The 23,598-nt window shown below is 40.1% G+C and overlaps 1 protein-coding gene across 3 annotated transcripts in view; it reads right to left on the reverse strand.

The window, feature by feature from the left end:
* LOC101170823 (uncharacterized) overlaps positions 1-14,766 on the reverse strand; it is a 45,617-nt gene extending 30,851 nt beyond the window's left edge. For 2 of the 3 annotated variants that reach the window (XM_023965383.2, XM_023965380.2), the window contains exons 1-11: positions 11,204-11,441; positions 10,948-11,100; positions 8,774-9,342; positions 5,386-5,406; positions 5,239-5,301; positions 3,602-3,655; positions 3,473-3,517; positions 3,358-3,384; positions 3,118-3,162; positions 2,928-2,972; positions 2,768-2,821 (exon numbers count right to left, since the gene is read on the reverse strand). In XM_023965383.2, the coding sequence (XP_023821151.1) occupies positions 2,768-2,821; positions 2,928-2,972; positions 3,118-3,162; positions 3,358-3,384; positions 3,473-3,517; positions 3,602-3,655; positions 5,239-5,301; positions 5,386-5,406; positions 8,774-9,342; positions 10,948-11,083 (1,059 nt within the window). In that variant the 5' untranslated portion in view covers positions 11,084-11,100; positions 11,204-11,441. Of the gene's footprint in view, positions 1-2,767; positions 2,822-2,927; positions 2,973-3,117; positions 3,163-3,357; positions 3,385-3,472; positions 3,518-3,601; positions 3,656-5,238; positions 5,302-5,385; positions 5,407-8,773; positions 9,343-10,947; positions 11,101-11,203; positions 11,442-14,634 lie in introns of those variants that run through there. The other variant, XM_078932731.1, reaches the window with a different exon arrangement.
* Between the last annotated feature and the right edge of the window lie 8,832 nt (positions 14,767-23,598).

Consider the following 23,598-nt stretch of genomic DNA (forward strand, 5'->3'; position numbering starts at 1 on the left):
ACTGCTGATGATTACTTTGTTCATAGCTCTAAGGACTTTTCCATCATCAGACGATTTTCTGTAAAGCCAGAGGCATTCCTTGAAAAGTGTCTAGTTTTGCATTTGTGCAGATGAGCTGTTTTTCTCTCACAGTCAGCTCTTTACATTTGCCCTCGGGAGACACCTGCGTGCCGGCGGTTTGTGTATTCTTGCATACCAGAGCAGTCGTCACTAATATTTCAGGAGAAACTCATGACAATGTCGAGAAGTGCGTTTCCAAACAAGTGGGATTATCAGCAAAATGATCACATTTTGCTGATAATCCATCTACTGGTTGTGCAGATGTTGTGCAGAAGCTGAGCATGCAGCGTCTTGCGCGCGCCAGACATCAATGTGACTTGTTGAACTCTGAACGGCCCTCAACGGACCACACCAAGAGCAATTTGTTCTTGACGACTAGAAAAATAGATGACAAAATAATTAACCTGTTTGTTTTCAGTACCGTATTTACAAAGACAGTCTGAAGAAGCATTGACAAGTTCTGTTCCAGGACATTTTGTCCACGTCTAGTTTCCATCGAGGTAGATCGATCTTAGAAATTAGAGTAAAATGTGAATTCTGCAGTTAACTGATGATAGTTTTGTTAGTGTTGTATTCAGCTAACTCAAGCTATGTAACCATGATTGAAAACACAAGGTCGTGTTTTCATGAGCTAATTGCTGTGGTTGAGGACACGGAGTACAGAACTGTAAAAACTGTTTGGCTCCTTTCTTACATAATGTTTGGTTCAGATTGACCAACAAATGATATCATCAGACATGAAACAGTACATTTGCAGTAACTGCAGTTCATTTTTCGCATTGTGATAAAATAATAATTCTTTTTTAATTCTTTAATGGATTTCCAGGATGTGATCCAGCATCTCGGTGACGTTTCTGTCTAGATAAAATCATGTCAATTTTTATTTGTTCTATTCTTGTAACTTTTTTTCTCCTCTATGATCCTTGGTCAAACCCATACCATCACTCTACCACTGCCGTCTTTGATTGTTACTATGATTTTATTCCCTTTCAAGACATTTCCTCTTCTGTCCTATCAGTCCACAAAATACTTGTACAACATTTTGGGGAGAATTCAGATTTTTTTGTCAAATGTGATAAGAGTCTTTGGGATTTTTGTTCCACGATGTCTTTCACTGACCTTTGGCATGAATCCCTGTTGGTCAAGTCTTTTTCTGACTGTTGAACTTCAGTGAGGCCTGCAGTTTTTCTGCAATGGTTTGCCGCTTTATGACCCGGGTGCTTTCTTGTCCTACTCTTGGGAGTCATTTCGGGGTGCTGGTCTCTACAGGAAAGTTCTTTATTGCTTTCTGGGATTCTAAGACAAAGGCTCTCACTGTGTTTCTCTATAGTACAAAGGTTTTACTGACCTTTGGAGAGCAAACATGTTGCATTTCTTCATACAACAGCATGCTTTGACATTTAAGAAGAAAATTAAGAGTGGTCCAGTCTGATAGTTAAGGTTTATTTTTGAGGTCTCTAATACGTTTTAGGATTATTTACAGAAGGGTTTTTTTTTATTTCCTTGCTTTACTTTCATTTTTGATGTACTTGTTCCCACCCAACTGAATGGTGTGTGCTAAACTCTTCTGGTTTTAAAAGGTAATTCTAAAGTGCAAAAACTATAATACTCTAATTCCAGGAGCCCAAAATTACTTTATTTTGTAAGAAATGTTAGTAAAAATTCCCTTTAATCTGAAGTTTGTGCCAATTCAAGGTTCCTACATGTCACTTGCAGTCAACTCTTATACAAAACTTTAAGCTGATTTGATAGTGCATTTCAAATGTTTGTGAAATAGTCATGGGGGGTTTATCTGGAGATGTAGTAAAGGCAGTGTTTTTCAACCAGTGTGCCACGGCACACTAGTGTGCCGTGGGAAATTGCCCTCATTAACTGATTTAACAACATTTCCCATCTCCAGGATTTCAGCTCTCTGTTCATCCAAACAGGCCCTGATAAAACACTGAGGAGTTAGGAATATAAAAGATCGTAAAATACTTTTTCTTTGCGTTTATTTTATTTTATTAAAGACATTTTGATAAGAATGACGTTACCACGCTTCAGCTGCAGCTCCGGCTGTATTTTGGAAAAGTCCCGTCGCTTTAACTGTCTCCACCAATCATTTTTGGGGAGCTTAATCACATGTCATCAGTCTGACCAATCAGAAGTGGTTAAAGTCTTCACTTCCTTGTCCCGATTTAGCTCGTAAAGTCGCTCAGTTCTAACAAAAATAGCAGCTAAAGCTCGTCTTTAGCGCTGTAGCTTTCCACAGAGTCCGGTATCAGACCGTGGAACAAGTGAACAAAACAATAAAGCTCCGAAAAGCGATCTCCGCCGGCCGTTTTCTGCACTTCCGAAAAGCGATCTCCGCCGGCCGTTTTCTGCACTACATCTCCCATGATGCATTGGGTTGTGAGAGTGACAGCGTACAAGGAGATCTGTTGTTAAACGTCTTGAAACCAACGAACACACATCAAACTGTTTTTAAATCTTCTAACTTAACTTTTATTGCATCTTTTAGAAAAAAACAGCTGCAGTTTCCAGCTTTTTCTGCAACAATTATCACAAAAATGCATGTGAGACTGTGGAAGGAGGGGCTGTAGATCAATACAGACTGAGTTTCTCCTTTTTTTTTTTTTTTTGGATGCTGGTGTGCCGCGGGATTTTTTTAAGGTTAAAGTGTGCCGTGGCTCAGAAAAGGTTGAAAAACACTGGTATAAGGACTTACCTTTTTACCCATCAGACCTTCAGGTCCCACATCCCCAGTTGGGCCAGGGAGACCCTAAAAAAAAGTTAAAAACCATAAGAATTCCTGTTAAATCCCATAAATTGTCAACACTTTTATGGAAAAAACAAAATCAGCTTTAGTGTGATTGATAGTTAGAGACCTGAAGTCCACGGTTTCCTCTCGGACCAAGACTTCCTTCAGGACCCTAAAAAAATAAGGAAAAGTATTTACTATCATCACTACCACAATTTCCTAGAAAAAAAGTCCAAATGGATATTGAGCCACGATTCTAATACATTAGAAATCCTAATAAAACTAATCTTAATAATGTTAATACTGGTAAAACGTACTCTATCTCCTTTCACTCCAGGTGTGCCACACTCTCCTCTCTCCCCCTGGAAGAGAACAGTTTAGTTTAGACTTCAATAATTTACCTCTCATAACAGCACTGACTTCATGAAAATAAGGTCTTTAAAATTAAATGTTTTATGTACCCGCACTATAGCCATACACAGGGTTACGCATTTACAAAACCTTATGGTTCATTTTTAAGATCTTAGGGAGGAAGGGAAAAAGGGCTTCAACAATACCTTTTCTCCTTTGTATCCGGGTTTTCCCTGCGTGTACAGAAGAACCAAGAACATCACCACAGAGGCACGAAAAAGGCTTTTGCTTGCCCGTTTTAGTGTTTGGCTCTCAGCTCACCTCCGCTCCTTCCCGACCTGGAAGTCCACCAAGGCCGCTTTCACCCTATGAAAACATTTTGACTTTACACACAACAGAAATAACCTTAAAACACACCAGAGTTGTTGGTTTTTAGTTAAATTCTCCCACCTTTTGACCTTTTGCACCAGGACTACCATCATCTCCAGAGCGACCCTTTTTACCCTAAAAAATAAAAACCCACTGGTGTTATTTAGTGGAATCTCTATCATTGGGAATTCAGTTTTGCAACATTTGCTGACCCTTTAGGGCCGTCTCTAAGTATTGGAGTTTTATCTTGAGCCAAAATAAATAAATAAACAAACTACAAAATGTCCATTTCTGTTTTACTTCTTTGGATTTCAGTTACGTTTATTTACATGGTCTTTCACCCGAGCACTTAATTGCAGTTTGTCACTAAGAGATGCATCCTACTAAAGTACAACTTAGCAGTAACCATGTTGCTTCCAGTTTGAAGCTCATTTGAAAACAAAACGTACAAGTGCAACTGATGAAGTAGCCACTAAGAGTTAGCCACACAGGTTAATTAGTCTACATGCGCTTCAGAACAATAGAAAACAAAAAAGTTGGTGATACTTGTTTTCGTTTTTTTTATTTGGCTTGTATTTTTTTTAGTAGTGCCATCAACATTTCCATGTTTTTCTCCATTTTATTTTATGTTTGACTTCCAAATTGTGCACAAACAAGCATGCAGTCTTATTTTGGTAAGCGACTATCAAAATTTTCATTTTTACGTTGACTTTTTTTCCCCATTCTTCATCTTTTTTTCTCTCTGTGTTCTTTCTTTTTTAACCTTCAATGCAATAAAAGTTGAAATGATGACGTCGTGGCAAAAACACGAAATCCGAAAAACCCTTTCCATTTGACTTTTTACCTAAAGTTTTGCATTGATAATTCTTTCGTGTCCAAATAAAAAGCCAAACAACACAATTATTTTCAAATTTAAAGTTTGTTTTTGGGCTCTTCCTTGTCTGATAGCAGATGAGTCAGAGGCGCTGAAAGCCGTTTGCATGCGAGCTTAGACAAACCAGCATCTGTTTTTTAAACCGAGACTGTGCCTCTTCTTATCTTCAGAGTTTTAGCTTCTCTGTGTCTCCATTATGCACGTCTCGCTTTTGTCAATGTGTCGCTGTGCTGATGTGAAACAGCTGAGCTTCAGGGTGGGGGTGGGGGGGTGGGGGGTAATTACTCCGCTCTCGTCTGGAGAGGAAAATTTCAAAGACGATCAACTTTGTCCGATTCGTGCTGACCTTGTCTTTGCAATGAAAGGCCTGGGCGACCCGTGACATGTTTGGCAGGCAAACAAAGTCCTGCATGTAACGTTTTATCTGCTGAACATGTGTCCTGGGACGTGTCTAACACCAGACACGACGGTGCCCCCTTATGTGTAAATATACGTTTAGGCCTGCTCTCAAGAAACCACTGGAAAAATGTGAAGCATTCTCGTTACTTTCACTGCCTCGGAGGAACAGGGCTTTTCAAAAGGACGGAAATGACTAAAACGCCTTGAACCCCACAGTTCTGAGAGCTGCAGAGGCATTTTTCAACTCAAATGAGGTGGTTTGTCTTTCAGCGATGAATTTGAGTTTATATGACCCAATAGAGGCAAGTTCTTGCAAATAGGCCAAAGCTACCAAAGTAGGGTAGTTAAAGTTGTGAAAAAGGATGATCGGAAGTAACATTAGACCAATACAAAAAAGCTGTTTGGGGGACATTAAAACCTCCAGACTGTGGGGGCAAATACTCACAGCAGGGCCGGCAGGTCCCCTCTCGCCTTTCTCACATTTGCACAGGCTCTGAACCGTTGGACACTTCAAAAACAGGAACAGAAGAGTTAGACCGTGACGACAAACAATGGCAAATATGAGTTTAGGCTGGGAGCCCGGAGGACTTACCCCTTCATCTGCGACTGCCACCTGTGGGGCAGAAAAACAACAACATCAGGAGGATGGTAGATTTACGGCATCGTTCTGAATTCATTGCAACAGTACAATTCAAAGCTGATAGTTTAGACCAACTTGTCGCGTTGACTTATGCTGCTAATTTGTTGGAGGATGTCGATTGATGCGCTCGACTTTTTCAGCCGTTTGTGGGTTTGATGGTGTTGGAGGGGAAAGGAGGACTGTCTGGCTAGTTATTGCATTCTGTGGAAAATGTTTAAGCAGGATTGCTTCTTGTTAATTTAGCTTGAATGCTAAATCTGCCTTGTACCTCTTTTCTGTTTCCTCATCTCTTCTTGTGGAGACTAACACTGTTAATTGGCACGGACCAGCTGGTCAAACTTCTCTCCATGAGCATGTTTGCTTCTTCGCTCACTTTTATTCCCCATTTCTTCATTTCACTAAACGTTGAGGGAGACTCGTGGTTTGGTCTGTAAATAGCAGCTTTATTTTTCTTTGAAGTTGAAGGCTCTTCTTCAGTTTCCTAACTGGCTCTTGTCTCCCCAAAGAAACTTACGAACACGTCTGCTTGGATCTTGTTAACTTTTAGCTTTGGGGTTGTAACTTAGCTAGCGCTCCAAGGAATGACCAGCAATGAACAGAATCTGGTGGTTTTCCAAAATTTTCTGATGGCGGACTGCGTACAGGTAGTTGTTAATGGTCCGGGGGTTGGGAACCCCGGATTTAATGGGAACGCACGTAGAAAAACGACGAGTTGGGAACACCAAAACGTCAAAAAGTGATGAGGAGGGGGCCCGGAAAATACGTCCATACATGACGAGTCTGGAGCTAGAATGTGCTGGCTGCACCAACAACAAGAGCTGCACCAATTAAAAAAGAGACGCCCATCGTATTAGTTTTGCGTCAAGTTCGGGTCCAGGTCTGGGTCCACATGACCCAGCGCCTGGGTCGTAATCTGGACAGGGGTCCACTAGTTATGCTCTTCTTAAGCCTTTCAATGTAAAATATATCCATATATATATATGAAGTATATTACCTTTCCCTACATGTGGGTGTCGCCCATTTCATGTCAACCTAGAGCCAGCCTCGGCAGCAGGTCTGCGTTTCGCCCACAGAAACAAACAACATCTTGAATTTTGCAGAGAGCTTTGTGCAAACCGTGCATATAAATGAAAGCGTTTTTGAGGATCCCTGCTAGCTCCGTGGAGAAATTCGGTGTGTGTGTTAGCCTGGAGGCGGTGCTAGAAGTGCAAGGTCTTCCTAGAAGGGGCGTTTCCGCACTTTGTGACGTCACAATGTGAGAACCCACTCGATTTCACGGACTGGGGAGGGGGCTGGTGCTCAGAGAGCAGGTTTTTAAAGGAATGCTCAAATGAGTGAATGGAACAAAATACCACTTTGGGGTTGTTTTATGTGAGGAATAAACATTATAATACACATAAAAGCTCAAAAAAGTTGATTTGGTACGATATAGGCTCTTTAAGGGAAGTGCGGGCGTGTCTTGCGCTCCCTAGAGACCATTAAGGTCAACATCAAAGGGATGTCATGAAAACGGAATGTACGATTGCCATGCGTGTGGCAAGTGTGTTGTGATTATTTTTTTTTACAATAGAATAATGCAAGTTACACACACTTATGTGTGGGTAATGCTGTCACACGGTGCCCTTATGCTGCACTCTAGTCACTAGTAAAGTGTGCATACTGGGCCCATGAATGCTGCAGGCATGGGGTGTGCACGTGATGCGTAAGTACGTGTAGGACACCTGTAGGATGCCCACTCTACAACTATTGTATAATTTTCTCGTTTTTAACAGTCAGGCTATGTGCAACAGAACAAATGGGCCCCCTGCGCAGAGTTGGAAGGAGTATAAAAATTTTTAAATCTGTTGGACACACTGCCATCTCACCTACCTCATCTTTACTTACCCTTGCTTATTATTTAAGCGTTTGCTACAATCCGTTGCCCGCAGCATGCCCGTAGGAAAAGAATCTCCATGAATATTTTCATTCTGTAATCGTCCCTAATTATTCTGTGCTGCATTCCAAATCAAAGATTTTACTCAATAGAACTTCTTTCACCCCTTTCTTCTACCGTTGGCACAGAAGTTTCCTTGAGGTTTGTGTGCATAGAACCGTCAGACCCACTCAGCTGCAGTGACTTTCTTTAAAGCTGAAGACAACTTCTAAGAAAAAGTTCAGGGTTCACAACTGTTGTTTAAAACAAACCACATGCATTTCTTTTGTAAAGTAGCCTCACTGTGTATTCCAGCTCATGTTTCTGGAGCTCAGACAGGTATGAAGGTCCACCACGACACATGGCTTCCCCTAAAGGACTCGTATGTTGAATGCAGACGGGGGGAGATTAAAGACGTTTCTACACAGGCGGGTGCATGCTTATGACATACAGATGCTGCCTGAACAAGGAAATGAGATGAAAGTCTGATCCTTGCTGCTGCTGGGCTCTTGCGTGCCACTAGAATGCGGTATGTCAAATGCTGTACTCTGGAAGCCAGAGTGCAAGCTTTCAATAAAGTTTTTCATCCATCACTTTGGGGATGCAGAACACTTGTGTCAACAGTAAAGCTCGACTCTGAAGTCGAAGAATTTCTTTGGGACGATGTTGCTTGCTTGCCTTTTTCGATCTGGATTGAAGCGCACGATTTTTCCCGCAAAGAGGTTTAATTTGAAGCACATGCTCCGAGCAGAAGTCTGGGGGTCCATCCAGGATGTTGCTCCGAACCTCACACAGCAATTAATGAATTTATTTACTTGTAAAAGTTGGAAATAAGGGCCAACTTTTGCCTTTGATGACTTTCATGAAGCGCCGACATGACTTCACATTCTATAATCAGCTGTTGATTTGAGATGATGGTACGAGCTAATTCGAGCAGGCCCGTTACTATAGCAGCAGGTGTATGAAAAGGGATTCAATAAGCCGAGAAATCATCGCACCAAGGGGCATCAACAACAGAAACAAGGGAAGTAATTACAGGGTGCGCGGAGGAGCTAAAAACACCACCGTTTGGAGAACGTCTGTCTACATAATCACTTTTTGAAGCTTCAGAACCATAAACGTCTACCCTGAGGAGAAAGGCAATTAACAAACATACATGCAATTTCACAGGAACCTTTAGGGCCACAGATATGCTCCTTAACGACTTTGGGCTATTTGGTGCACGCCTGAGCATGCATACCAAAACATGTCATCACGTGAATCCTCTAATGAAACTGTATTAAGAGGGTTTATATGATCTCGACAGCTTTTTCTGTTTTGAAAAGTGTCTGTTTGCTGGTTACACAAAGACGAAGCACACAATGGCAGTGCGGCAAGATAGCAAGATGAGGTTTGGCAAGTAACATGCAAGGAAATGTCTAGACTTACAATCTCCTGGATGACTTTTGCCACAATGCCTGCATCCTGCAGGTTGTGCACATTGCGGGAAGATCCAGCGATCCGACTCAGATGAGCGATGTTGGCGGCCTCATTGGCTTCAGGAGTGATCCCTATTGTGAAGAACTTAATTCCCTGGTTCATTGCGTCTGCCATGGCTGCAGATATGTCGGGGTTCCTGGGGTGGGAGATGCCATCAAAGAGCAGGATGGCCAACTTGATGCTGTTGATGCTCGATTCCTCTAGGTAAATGCGGGTGAGGTTAGTGATCGCGTAGGTCGTGTAGGTGCCGTGGCCGATGTAAGCCATTGGAGTAACTCTAGCCTTGAAGTCTTCAACGCCCCTCCAATTGCTGAAGTTCCGCTCTATGATGACATGGCTGCTGTACTGTAGTAGAGCAGCTCGAAAGCCGAGTCCACGGCCCGACTGCAGCCGGGCACTTTGCAGGCGGTCCACCACGTCAATGACGAAGCGCTTCTCCTGGGCATGGTTGTCTTTGGCGCTCTCTGAGCTGTCAACCAGAAAAGCCAAGTCCATCCTGCAGTCATCGTCGAGGGCAGCTGAGGAGAAGGAGGGCCTGGCTTAAACGATTGAAAGTTCCATTTACATGAAAGCTTCTTTTACCTAGATTTACCTCTTCAACATTTGCTCATGTGTGTCATATTTAGTGTTCATTTTTCAGTTTAGTTGTTCAAAAAAAATGTTTAAATGTAGATTTCTTTCTTTTAGGAATTTAGGATTTGTTCTATTGCTCATGTTCGCCAATGAATGTATCCGTCCACAAAAACATCCTTCAGCATCAACCCAACAGGAGTTTTGTTCTCGTCTTTTTCACAATCTCAAAATTTGGAAAAGCAGAATTATCGCGTATTTTAGTGACATCTACAGCGTTCTCTGCAAAGGTCGACTTAGCTGATATGTGACAGAAATGCGACGTTCACAACAGGCTGGGAAACGTGGCCACTTTCAATGGAAAGTCCATGTACAAAACGGGCATAAATGCACATTTCGGGCTTCTGCATTTAAAATTCTTAAGACCCCATGTCACTGCACAAGTTTTTACGTCCGTTTTCAGGCTCTTTTTACAAAACGAGCGACCGTTGAAGGTGCGTTAAAGCAGTTGAACTTTAAACCAATCAGGGACTCGGATTTAGTAGTGACATATCACAGAAGTACCAACCATTTGATAAATGATCATGAAGGAGGGGTTAATAATTGCGTTTGAGCCCGGCCGCAATTATATGAAACAGAGTCTTTTGTGTATCGGAATAGAGCTGTGAAGGAAAAAGCCTAGAGCAAGATTTTGCGCCGTTTTGACATCCTTCCAACTGTACTGTAATGTACTTCGCTACCATCAGGTAGTGACAGTCCAGTGTGAACACTGTATGCTAAAAGCGTGTTTAAGAAGTGGCATTCAGCCGTTCTTAAAAAGCGAATTGCTAGATTTATACGTAAGCTTGATAGTTATGCTAAAATGATTGTCCAAACAAGCAAAGAAAACACCTTTTTTAAAATCCCAATTCATTCCTAAACTCTAAAATTACCAGTAAAAAAAGAAGAAAATAACGCATACTTAGAAAAAGGCTATTGCAAATTCTCTCTTAACTTCCTGCTAATTATTCTATCAAATTAAAAGCACCCTTAGCTTACAGGTTTTTACAAGTGCAAGGCAAAAACAATCATCTGACGGGCCTTTGAAAAGATGAGACGTAAATAGTTTAAGCGCTGATCCATATTTCCCCCCCTCGGAAAATTGCAATAACCTAATAAACGTGACACGCCATTTGGGAGATGAAATGAAAGCAACTCTGTTTGCAGCATAAACTGCCAATTGTTGGAAGGAAGTCTGCGATTTAATATAGGCTTCGGATATTTGACATTAATCTTCAGAGAAATATGTCAGAGACAGAAAAGGCCTGGGGAAACAAGGAGTCTGAGTGAATGAAACGTTTAAGTGACGGAGTGCTGAGCGGACACATGGGAGATGGATTGCTCTGAAAGGGCCTTAGAGACACCATCAGTCCTATTGGACTGCATCCTCTAGCAATGTGGGGATTATATTCCTTATTTCTTTTTAAACTTTATTTATACCTGCAGAAATTCATCTCCGTTTTTTTTTAAGGAAATCTCAAACCCTTCCAAATTTACTTAAGTCTCCAGCTTACATTTCTCATTTAGTGATATGGAATTAGGCGACTGTCTGACTCTTTTCTTGGTCTTTACAATCTCGTCTTCATGATCTTGTGCCAGCAGACCTTGAAGTCCCCAAAAGAGCAGGAGCCAGTGCAGAAAGGGGTCCATGACTTTCCCTGAGAGGACTAAACATAAAAAAAAAACTGCCTTCAGGGGAAAAAGAGCTGGATCACTTAAAAAGAAAAGATGTTTTAGCAAGCATGCATGCGAGAAACCAAAAATCCATACCTTACAATGCTGCCGATCCCTCAAAAGTTATGCAGGAGATTTAGGAAAGCAGTGCAAAGAGGAAAATGAGGGATTCTTCATTCAAAACTTGGTTCCATGTGAAGGATCTTCTTCAAGTGGCTGGCAGTCTGCAGATCACCCAATGCTCATAACATGATGAGAAGCAGCAGCAGCATCGCCGTTCCAAAAGTTAGGACTGTCTCTTCCTCTCTGAAGTTTGGCTCAGCTTGCAGAAACTGGAGGGAAGTCCGGCCCTTTTCTTTCTTTTTTTTTGACTCCCTCACTTTTTTTTTGACTCCCTCACTTCGATTTGGGATGGGAGTGGAGGCAGTAGCGCTCCATAAATCTGTGATCTTGACTGAGGAATGAGCGCCCTTTCTCTTGTTTTATGAAGTCGTTTTTAATGTTTTAACTGTGCTATTTCAAGCAACTAGAGGAGGGAAAGCCCCATTTGTGACTGACTGGTTACTGGGCCAACAAGCTGATATCAAACTAGGACTATACATTAAACTGATGCACTGAAAGTGACCAGAATAGAAAAAAAATTGTTTTTGTTGATAGTTTCTACAGGCTTCGATCTGTACTCTCAGTTTTTAAATTGGTGGTCTTTCAGGCTCAAAATTTGAAGACAAAAAAATACGTATGGGTAAAAGTTACGAGGGATGCCACAGTTCTGACTTTAAAACCAAATAGTATGTTATGCCATTGAACTGAATCAAGGGGAAGTGAACTATTGCATCCCCCCTGCATGCGTGTACATGTGTCAACAATGAAAGTGTCAAACACCTTTACTGTTTTATTTCATCACACTGCAAAAGCAAGCCCCCTTGAAATAAGTCACATTCTTAAAATTTGAAAAAATGTCTTAAAATACACACAAAAATTATGCTAATGATGCAAGAAAAACAGTCTTACCAAGAATGTTTATTTTGGGAAAAAAATTCTTGTTAGTAAGACATGTTTAACTTACAATATTTTGCAATTTAAAAAGTGACAGAAAATAGGACAATTTTTCTTGAAAAACAGTTATTCTTTTCTTTTAAGGCTACATTTTTGCAGACCAGGCTTAGTATACCCCAACTGACAATAGTTATTTGCTTAATTAGCCAATTAGTTTTGGTTTAACTTTCAATGGGCATTCAATTGCCAAGCGTTTTGTATGTAAATCCAAAAACAGTAATAGAAACTGAACGCAGAAGCCCAAAACCAATTTACATTGAGTTTTCATTTAAAGCAGCCGCTTGAATGCATGTTACCGATGGCGGTGTGAACGTAGCTTTACACCGGCGCCAACCAATAACCACCAGGAGCAATGGGGTTCAGCGTTCTGCCCAAGGACACTTGGGCAAAACCGAACCTGTGGCCTTTCGATCAGGGGTTGAGCACTCTACTTCTGCACCACGGCATTATAGCAGACAGTGACGTGCGGTGATGTTAATGGCTGGTGAGGCACTGACGTCAAAAAAGCGCAAACGTTATTATCGTCTTACCTTTACTTGTAAATAAAGTCCATACGCCGCTCCTTCTGAAGAAAATGACTTGCCGCTTGCTATCACTTCTTCTAGTATTTTCTAGCATCATAATCTCAGGGCTCACCGGCGCCCCCTAACATGAGGCATGAGAACTGCTGGCCTCACCCAGCAGCTTTTTTGCCGGCGTTTAGCGCTCAGCACAAGAAACACGTCCCTCACATACAGTTATTTATAAAAACAAACACTGTACATCATATACATCTGCTAAATTATATAAACTCAGCTCATATAGTACAAGTGATTGAACCGAAATCCAGAGAGACAGCAGTACCGTCTGACGGCATAGGTATTGCGCAATCCAAGGTGAGGCTCAGCGGGCTGGTGCCTCATCGCACGTCACTTCTTAGTATCTGAACGGCAAATGCGGAAATTCAGCGATTTTGAAAAGAAAAACACCTTAAATGGAAAATGACTGCAAAGCACAAATTACTGATTAAATATAATAATTGAATTTAGTTTTTCTCTTTTCTTACCATAATGACAGGTGAGGCACAGCCTCACCTACCTCTCCTGACTGCACATCACTGATAGCAGACATTTTTCTAACCAACACTCTGCTCCCACTCAACCTCCTGCTCTGCTTCTTTGTTTAAGGTTCCTCTGGCTTATATCCCTAGCAGGTACAAACCAGGATTATTGGCCCACACCTGCCAGGTGAGCAAAGTGACTGAAGGTGATGGAAAAGGTGCCGTCCAGCAGCAGATCACAACAATTCTCCAGTGTCCTGTCACTCATAATTGGAAAACTTAAACTTTTGTGACTACTTCAGGACATTTTGTGAACTTTGTTTTAATACCTATAGTAACAGTCCCAAAGTATTTATCAGTCCAAAATGTACATGGATGAATGTCAACAGGGCTTGGTTCAAATACATCATCACAAGCTGGAAACATTCCAGTGATGAGCTAAACTTTTCCTCCAATATTTCATGCTAGCTGACTGCGGCAGCTGGGCTTTCTCGGGGGCGCTGGGGTTGTAAACCCACTGGGTCCAAAGTAAAGCTGGTGGAAGTTGGGATTTTAGTCTCCACCAGTATATTTGAAATAAAATATTTGCCGTTGTTATCTGCAATTTCTGCTCACAAAACCAGAGAAAAAAAAGCAGCTGTTTTTAGGGGCTTGTTCTGATAAAAACATGGAATTTGCCCTCAAGTACAGAATCTTTTATTTAGGTTTTTCATTGATTGTGCCTTCAAACCCTGACTCTGAGAATTACCCACGAAAGTCTGGATAATTGTGCCTTCAGGCATCAGTCCTTGCAAAAGCAGCCAACTATGATTCACAGAAAGTAATCAGTTGTTATCTTTTTGACATAATTCACCTTGTAGACACACACACACTCAGAAAAAAAACAAAAAAACATCAGATGAAGGTAAACGAGAGCCACAGCAGCTCTTGAATCAACACAAAAACAAGAACTTTTTTTTAACTGATAACTTATTTACGTTGATCCCAGACATAGCAGCTTTATGTGGGTTTTTTTTTTCTAAAACAAAACTAAATTTTATTTAGATTTAAAAGATTTTCTAATTAGAGGATAACGTTGTTTAAGGCTGAACCCTGTTAGCAAACATGATAATATTGTGTAAAAAGACTAGCGGCGTACAAAATCACAGTTTACTAACTAAAAATATAGTGGAAGCTGTCATCTGGGATTTTTCACAAACCGTAAAAATCAATTTCTGTTCTCGTCAAACTTGTACTTTTCCAACAGTTTTCGCTTTTAATTGTTCATAACCAACAAAGATTTGCAGACTTTTCTCTTTTCCAAATACAGTGAAAACGCATTTGGATCTATTAAATCACATGGCTTAATAATTTGGGACACAATTTGCTCTATAAACCTCATTTTCACACTACGTTTTTGTTTGTGATAGTTTTTAAAACGCCTTTGGTCTACCTGACAAGCCTCCCAGCAGGCATCTGGATAATGAGCCAACATTTTGCCCAGCGGCGCGAGGCGTGCATCATTTTTCGCTACGCAGCAGTTGGGTCAGGCCGCACGCTCGGGACGGGGAAAGAAGGGATGCTGCAAAAAAAAAAAAAAAAAAAATTAATTAAAACATGTGATGCGGGAAGATGCACCCACTTATTTTATGTAAAGTTACAACAATTGCCTGCTTGCTCCGAGCCAATGGTCCCGCCCACAACTTAAGAGGGGAATTTCTAATGAACTTTGCCGCTCTGGAGAAACTATGTCCTATGTCTTTTTGGCTAAAAACCACATAATTATGCCTAGAAGACCACTGAGAAGACTTTTTCAATAGATCCAAAATAAGATCAGACCTTTAAAAACACAACGTACCTTAATATCATCCATGTTTATTAACTACATTGGGGGGGGGGAAAAGTCTAAGCCCCCATTTGCAGGTGTTTCAAAGTATTTTTCCATCCTAAAAAAAAGTCGCTTTCAAGTCTTTAGTATTAAATTAAATTAAAAATTGAGTCCCACTAAGGATGAGTTTAGCACTCAGTTGCTCGTGTAGGAGTTATTTTAGGCCAGGGGTCGGGAACCTTTTTTGCCGAGAGAGCCATAAACGCCACATATTTTTAAATGTAATTTCCAAAGAGCCAGACAATAATGTAGTGTCCCTTTCCCACACTGAGGCACGGAGACTTAACCTCTTTTAAGGTTCTTTATTCTGGTTACTGCAGACCACAACAAACGCTGTACAATTAATTCAGCAACTTCTGAATCTCTCCAGCGAGACATGATGAGAGCGCTTCTCCTAACTTTATATTCCCCTGCTCCCGCTCCAGCCCTTCCATTTCCCTTATTCGGCCCATAGCTGAACCCCATTGGTCCAAATTACCTAACAACAGGCTGAGCGACAGAACTGAGAGCCAATCAGATCTCTGCTTGATGCGTTCCAGAACTCCAGAACTTATAACTCGGCCTAACAGACAAGTTAAACTCAGTCCGCGACAATATGTTTAAAACTAAATATACAAATGAATGTGTGCATTTGATGTAATTTCAACATTTTTAAAGTAGAATAAGTCTGTGGATTCTTTTCAATAACATTGTTATGCTGTTGCTAATAAATGATGAGTATTTCTCGTGGTAGTTTTGCTGATGGTCTAGTCTGGTTGATCCGTGGTGAGTTTCTGCTTCACGCAGGCGTTGAGACGTTAAACGTGGTCGTAGGTTGGTCTGAATGTTCTTTAGATGTGACAAAGACTGCTCACATGCAGACGGGGAGCCAGACACACACGCCACAGTGAGTGACAGGCAGCGGGTTTTACGTTTTTATAATCCCTGCGCGATTCACCTGCTGCCGGTCCCCACAACCCCTCACCCCCACCCTCTGCTTTCTTCCTCACACATCCCGTCCCCACAACTGCGCGCTCTTTCTCAGAGACGGGAGCGCGCAGTTTTAGCCCCGGCAATTCACAGGTTTTCAGCTGGCACAAACTCTGTGAAATAATAGATAATAGTAAACTGAAAGTGCTGGCGCAGATTTCTCTCTCTAAGCACCGCTACTACTGCGCGCCTCTGGCATCGCATCGCGCCGAGGACTGGTCTAATGAAAAAAAAAAAAAAAGTATAATTAAAGATTTGTCTGCGAGCCACATGTGACCATCAAAAGAGCCATATATGGCTCGCGAGCCATAGGTTCCCGACCCCTGTTTTAGGCCCTCCGTCTATTGTCTCAGCCTTTCTTATTTTGCTAAATGCTGCAATATAACAAAACAAGGTGGTTAATAATAGCCACAAAAAGCAAAAATAAAGAAAGCTGTCATTTTTATTTTCTTCCATTTCTCCTAAAATTCTGCCATACTTAAGTTGTTTTACCTCCCTCCACACACAAATTCTTTGCAGAAAAATGTGTTTTTACTTTGGAAAAGCCCTCCTCATTCATTGTAACAGCATTCATGATAGGTGTGGTCTTACCTGTCGGTATCATCCACTGCTGGCTCCAGTGTGTGGCAGCGTGCATTCAGCATTCCTGCTTAAGTTTCACCGTTAACTGCAATGATAAATGATTGACTCAATCATTGAGTGTTTTTACTAGGGCACGAGGGCTAAAAAGAGGAGGAAAACAAGAGTTTCCTCCTGAGCTTTTGGGTCGACTTGAAGTAAATCACATACTAGTATCATGTCTATCACTCACAAGATGCTACCGTCATCACTTTGCCGTTTCTATTAAAATAAATTGGGACAGGTTTGTCACTCCCATAACAGCGTTAGCATTGTAACGACTAGCAATAGCATTCTACTTTTTTGTGAATTAGTGCGACTTTCAACAAAGTTACATTCAAACACCCTTAAAATTGCCAAACTTTTGAAAGGTTTGCTGCTAAGAACTTTATTTTTTTACCTTTTCCTGCTGCTACAGTTCTCCAAAACTACTATAGTCCGTCTGTCCCGTTTTTGCTTTGGTCTTAAATTTCAAACTAAACGGCGGCCTCGCGGGCGGACATGGTGGTCAATTTGACTCCCTCATGGAATGCTCCATTGTGGTCACCTGAAGGGGGGGATACGACACATATCACACAGGCTTTTGAAGTTATTTAATTGCAATGGGTTTTCAAATGACGTGGCAAATAATAACATAAATAAAAACATTATAAGTAAACAGATTAGACATTTTTATAATCACGGAGCTCCAGAATAGATTGGGGCCCAAAGCAATCGACTGCTCTTATCTAATGGTAAATCCCTCCTGAGGGGCATTTTGCTGTCACCTTCACATTAAAAGACCCACTCCGATTGTCTTAAAATCGGGAGTTTAGTGTTTTTAACATTTTCTTGTTGCACTTCACGCGCGGTGGGAGACATTTATAAACAATATTAAGCTTTAAATTGCGTTTTAGAATATTTGTTTATTCAAATGTTGTGAATCAGGAGCAGATGAAAAAAGGAAAAAAGCTTGTAGGTTTGACATAGGAGCTATAACCTCAAGCCTAAAGCTTCCTCCTGTGCTCCATTCTGATGCATTCACTTGTAGACTAATATATCCATGTGCCTTTGTTTTCCTCGTCTTGCCTGCCATTTTTGTTGCACCAGTAAGGTTAGGTTAGGGGTATGAGGGTCTGTAAACTCAGAGGTGCGTTTCTAAAGAATGCATCCGCTCTGCAGAAACTATGTCCAAAAAAACTACACAGGTTGTTTTTTTTGTTTTGGCTAAAAAAACAGCATAATCATATTTAAAATTCCACTGGGAACACTTTGCAGATAGATGAGAAGATGATGGGACTTTAAAATTGAAGAATTTCCTTCTCTTTACCTCTCAAATTGCACTAATATTGACCCATTCTAATAGAAAAAAATCAAAATAACTCTTGCTACTTTTTTTCTTTTTCAAGGTTTTAGTTACAGGGCAATATAGGGTGAGAGCTAAATGGGAATGTCACTTAAGCTAATTTTTTGAAAAGAATTTGTGTGTTTGAGGTGACTTGAACAGTTCTCTGGTTGCTGCATGGGAACCCAAAAGTACCCCAAAACCCATTAAAACATTCATCAAATTTGATTGTAACACTGGTTCATTGTGAGCCTAAGTAAAAAAAAAACTTGTTGCCACACACAGAAGGATTTGCTTTAGGGAGATATTTGAACGCATTTAACGCTGTTACCATGGAGTCAAATAAAGACGAGGCCCATCAGAGTTTTACACGACGCGTGAAGCAGACCTGTCACAACAAAAGCATCCCGCAGCATTCAATTGCTTGAAACAGGTCAGGTCTTGTACCACGCCGCCTCTCACAGTGCTGTGACCTCTTTCAGTGAAAACTCTGTAACTTCAGCAGCACAAACTTTGCATTATGACTCTTTACAGAGCGATAAAACTTTGTCCGATAGTTGCAGAAAATGTGTTGTTTTGGGAGAAACTCTTAACGAGTGTTTGCAATTTTCTGATTCCTGCGTTTCCGAGGGATAATCAAGGAGCACAGAACACACCAGCCAAGGAACACAGTTATCTCAAGTCATCAATCATCAGACTTTAGTTGAAGGTATGCTGCTTGCTCCCCGTATTGACTGTGTCACGTCATAATGCTTCACGGGCGTACAGGATTAATGCCAAGCCTTTTTTCTTTCCATCACCTGCAAGCACACACAGCCCATTCAAAGGAAAAACAAAATCAATGGAAAAAGACATCAAAATTGCCACAAAAAAAGAAGCAATTTTTACTTTGAAAATGAGCACTCCTTTGCTGTGTCTGGTGGCATGAATGCTTGCATGAATTCAGACGTGTTCAATCCTGAAATAGTAGATGTGTTTAAATGTGAAAAACTCTGCAGCAGTGAGTTTTGACTCTACCTGCGAAACATTTGCTTTTATTTTTTGTAGTGTGGCCTGCACAACCTGCTGAGAAAGATGCTTTTTTTTCTATTTTTAACATGTCTGTTAGTCTGTAATTTTGATTTTTTGTCATGTATTTAAAAATTAAATCTGTAAATGGATACATAAAAATATGACTATGATCATTTTTACCTATTTCCTTAATCAAGATGGACCATTTTTTTAACAGAACAGTGATTAGAGACTCTTTTTAACAGTGGTTTGTGAATTATTTTAGATCAGAAAGCTACTGGAAATTCTATTTAAAAAAACAAACAAAGTGCAGGGTGACTCATTTGTCTGTGCTCAAAGACTGTCCTAATGCAACTTTAAAGACACTAAACCAATATTTTCGAGTTTGTTCTAATCCATTTGGGGTTTTTTGAGAGTTTTTTGCAGGAACCGACCAAAATAACATGGAGTGTTTGTACATCTGTGTTTACATCCTGATCATCTCCATTCAAAGCGTCAAGCCACTCGGAACTCAAGCTTCATCTGTGCTTTTTTTTTTTTTTTTAAGTAATGTTGATTCCTGACACTTCATAATACAAAGAATAAAAATAAAACATTGTAATTGTCACAAAATGACATTACTGTCATACCTGTAAGCTTCCCTGTTGTGGATTTGAATTTAAACATTTTTTAAAGTATATAATATGAAGTAAATTTTGCTTGACATTTTAAAAAATTAAAAAAGTATCAAGCAAGAATATACGCAAATCATTACCCTTCCACCACTGTGCTTTACAGTTGTTGCAGCCTGTTTTTATTATAAATGAATATTCATTTATTCATTCATATTCTTCTTGGTAGTAATTCTGCCAATAGAGTTGCTCAGTTTTATTTTTTATAAATCAAATTATTTTCATTTTAAAATCTCACCTAAAACATAATCTATGTGCTTGACTGTCCTATTAGAATTCCCAAATGAAATCTTTTAAGTTTTTTTCTTGTAATAAATTAACAATAAATAACACCAAATACCACCATGAGTGAGAGATAAACGTTTGGAAAGGGGGGGGGGGATAATATTTGTCAGTAGACGCATCAAAGATGTTTAAGTTAAAAAAAGAACATAAATACAGGTGATACACAAAAAAGAAGTAATGTAAGACGCCATAATACGATGCCACTTCAATTGGAAATAAATTGACATCTAATCTTTTTAAAAAGTATTTGATAAATTACTGCAAAGTGTTAAGTGTTAAGCACAATATTGGAATAAATATTAGCATCTTGCACACACGGTCTTGGGCCTTCTGATATTCTTTTAAAATATGAATCCTCGCGGACCCTGAGGTCCTCCGGTGCTGGCCTCTTAGTTGTTCCTAAGATGAGAACCAAAACTCACGGTGAGACTTCGTTCTGCCATTAAGGTCCTGGCCTGTGGAACAGCCTGCCGGAGAACCTCAGGGCCGTAGAGACTGTAGAGGTCTTTAAGAAGAGGCTTTTAGTTGACATTAATTGCTAATTTACTCTATTAGTTTTAGTATAGGCTATTATATGTATTTAATTTCATTTTATGCATCTTATTCTCAATTTTATGTTTTTGTAACCCTTGTGCTATCCTAGGCACTTTAACATTGGGAGTTGGGTCATCTAGACCCACTAGACAGTGCTCTGAACCTTTTTTCTTCAATGATTTGTGAACCTCACTGGTGTCCATGGATTACATGAAATATTTCCACCTTTATCCACCTTTGTCATGGTAGGGAGAACACGTCAATGTAAGGGTGGGGTCATCTGAGATAGCACAAGGGCTAAACATCTTACCCCTTTAATTTTAGTATCTTATCATGATTTTAGCCCCAGTGTTTCGTGTGGGGATCTTTTCTGCCAGGACTTGCCGGCTCGGTCTGTGGATGTTGCTGCAGTTGGCACCCTTGCTGGGGCAGCTGGAATTTAACTTTGCAGCTTCACGGCTGTGAAGTGGACCCTGTTGCTGTCCCAGTTCTGGTGGGCACTGTGGCGATGCTCCTATGGCCAGGCTGGCTCCTGGTGTGAAGAGATTCCCAAATACGGTTTCCTCACAGCATAGCCAAGCCTTACTTTATATTTTTTATTTTATTTTTTTAGAAGTTACATAGTCATTATTCTTTGTACTTGGGGGTCATGGGTCGTATGTTTTAACGGAGGGGAGTGGGAAGGGTAAAGGGTGGGTTGGGTTTTCACTGTAATTTTGTGAGTTTTTTTGTTTTTAATTTTAAAGGGATTCGAACTGCGCAACTGCATGAGAAGCGCTATTTTATAAATAAAGTTTGGTTTGATTTGATTTGATTTAAAGCTGTGAAGTTTGCTAACTGAGGCTTGCTAGTCTTAGATGCAATCATTCACATTGTAGTGTTTTTTTTTTCAATTCATTGGCAACGTTTTGATTCAAAACAATTCACTTATTTTTAATCAGAAACTTTCTTTTCTAGCAACTTCATTTGCTAGGAATTTGCATCTGTCACAATTTTTGTTTTTTCCCTTCCAATATTTAACAACAATCCTGAAAAAACTGGAATCAGACACAGTTTCATAATTTCTGATTAAAAATCATTCAAGTAAAAGATAAAACTCAAAGAAAAAAATCCTTTGATCATTTAACCTTTTAATATTTAAACAAGAAGCATTTGAGACATTTATGCAAAAAACTCTGTCAAAGGTGATACAGCAGCACCTCCTGGTGGCACACTGTTGGTATTACAGCTTGAAATACAGAAATCCTGGTGGGTTCAAACCAGTTTGTAAAGTAATTAAATACAAATTTAGACAGAACTTCTGTCGCTCTGCAGAAACTATGTCCTCGAATACAACAGTTTTGGGGCTAATGATGGCATCATCATAATTAATTTAGTGATTATCTTTTTCAGTAGATCAAAAAATGATCGCAGAGGGATCCTAAATCATTTTAAATTATACCACCTTGTATGCATTTATGCTACATTTTCTTTGTTCTTGTTTTTTTTAAATTATTCTTAGTCTTTTTTTCCCTCTGCTTTCAGTTGCTATGGTGACAAACAAATTTCCCACGTGTGGGATCAATAAAGTATTTCTGATTCTGATTCTGAAATATCCCAGCAACATTACCAGCAACATGGTCCAATTTGGACTCGCCTGACTAGCCTACTGTTGATTTCAAATGAGTTTTGGCTCCAGGGGACATGAAAGCATTTATGGACTATGTTAAATTGTGCCTTAATGGGAATGATAGAGCTTTATTTGACATATAGGGAGGGTCACATTTACCCTCTGCCCATGAGATCAAAGACTTTAAACTTTAATCATCAAAAACTTTCTACCTTGTCCCTGACGCACAGAGATTCCCTAGGTTTTTTTTTTTTTTTTTTTTAATCTTTTGGGTTCTGTAAGTAAAGAGATTTGCAAAACCGTTTCAGAAACTTTGGTCTTAAAATGTCCTACACCCTTCAAGTGCACTCTTTCAAAACAGCCTGTGCCCATCTTTGCCTCTTAGAGAGTTTTCATGTATAAACACAATCCTGAGAAAGATAAGTAACTATAAGGAGAAATCATGTAAACAGACAGATTCTTTTAAAATATGTGAACCATATCATAAGTAAATATCCTCTCATCTTTGCATGCTTATGTGAGGAAGCAGTTACCATGGTGATCGCATAGCTATTTTCAGCCGTTTTTTTTTTTTTTAATGCTGGGAGGTCAGTCTAATCATCTGTGATGTTTCTATGTTGGTGCTTAATAACTTGAGTTTGTAAAAGTTCATCCCTGTCTTTTGCTGCTCACTTTAGGGGTCGCCCCCAATCAATACACGCACCCCCACGAACGTCCAACTTTGATCTTCCTCCAACATCAGCGTCCTTCTATCAACGTAGTCACTGTTCCTCCATTTCTTTCTAGATCAAACCGCCACCCCTCTAGCTGTTTTGTCCACCTGCTCTCTACAAATCACAATGTCATCTGCAAACATGATGATCCACAGAAATTCCTGTCTAACCTTCTCTGTCAGTCTGTCCATCACCACAGCAAGCAAGAAGGAGCTCGCCTACAGCACATCTCACTGCCACTCCAGACCTTCTTATATAAAACAGCAGCTCCTCTCTCTGTATCCTGCCATATTTTTTCTCTAGATCTACAAAGTCCCAATCTAGATCATTCTGATCTTCTCAGTTCTTCTCCAGAAGCATCTTCATTGGTGTGGAACCATGCTGTTGATCACAAATGCTCACATCTGACCTCAGCCACAGCTTCCACTACTCTTAATATGATGAGTATAAAAAAGAAAAATCAAAATTGTTTTGTTTAGCTGAATTAAAAAATTAATAGAAATTAAGTTTTGCTCCTCCTGTTTGGACAACTTTGCTGTAAACTCTTTAAAATAAAACCATGTTAAACTAGAAACAATGGCTCCAGTTGCAGTGCAGGTCCAGGTTGTACCATCAGTTATTTGGAGTCACTAACAGTGTGTGTTCTATGTTTCAACTGTCACATAAAAAAAGCCAAGAAATCAGAAATTTTAGATCGAAAGTGCTTTATGTTATCTTTTTTAATTCCCCTTATTAAAATTGTACTTTTGTTATTTTTTTAAAATCATAAAATCAACATTTACATACAGTTTGTTT

The sequence above is a fragment of the Oryzias latipes genome, chromosome 2 (genome assembly GCF_053564925.1).
Source record: "Oryzias latipes strain Hd-rR chromosome 2, Olatipes_Hd-rR_3.1".
In the NCBI taxonomy this organism is placed as follows: domain Eukaryota; kingdom Metazoa; phylum Chordata; class Actinopteri; order Beloniformes; family Adrianichthyidae; genus Oryzias; species Oryzias latipes.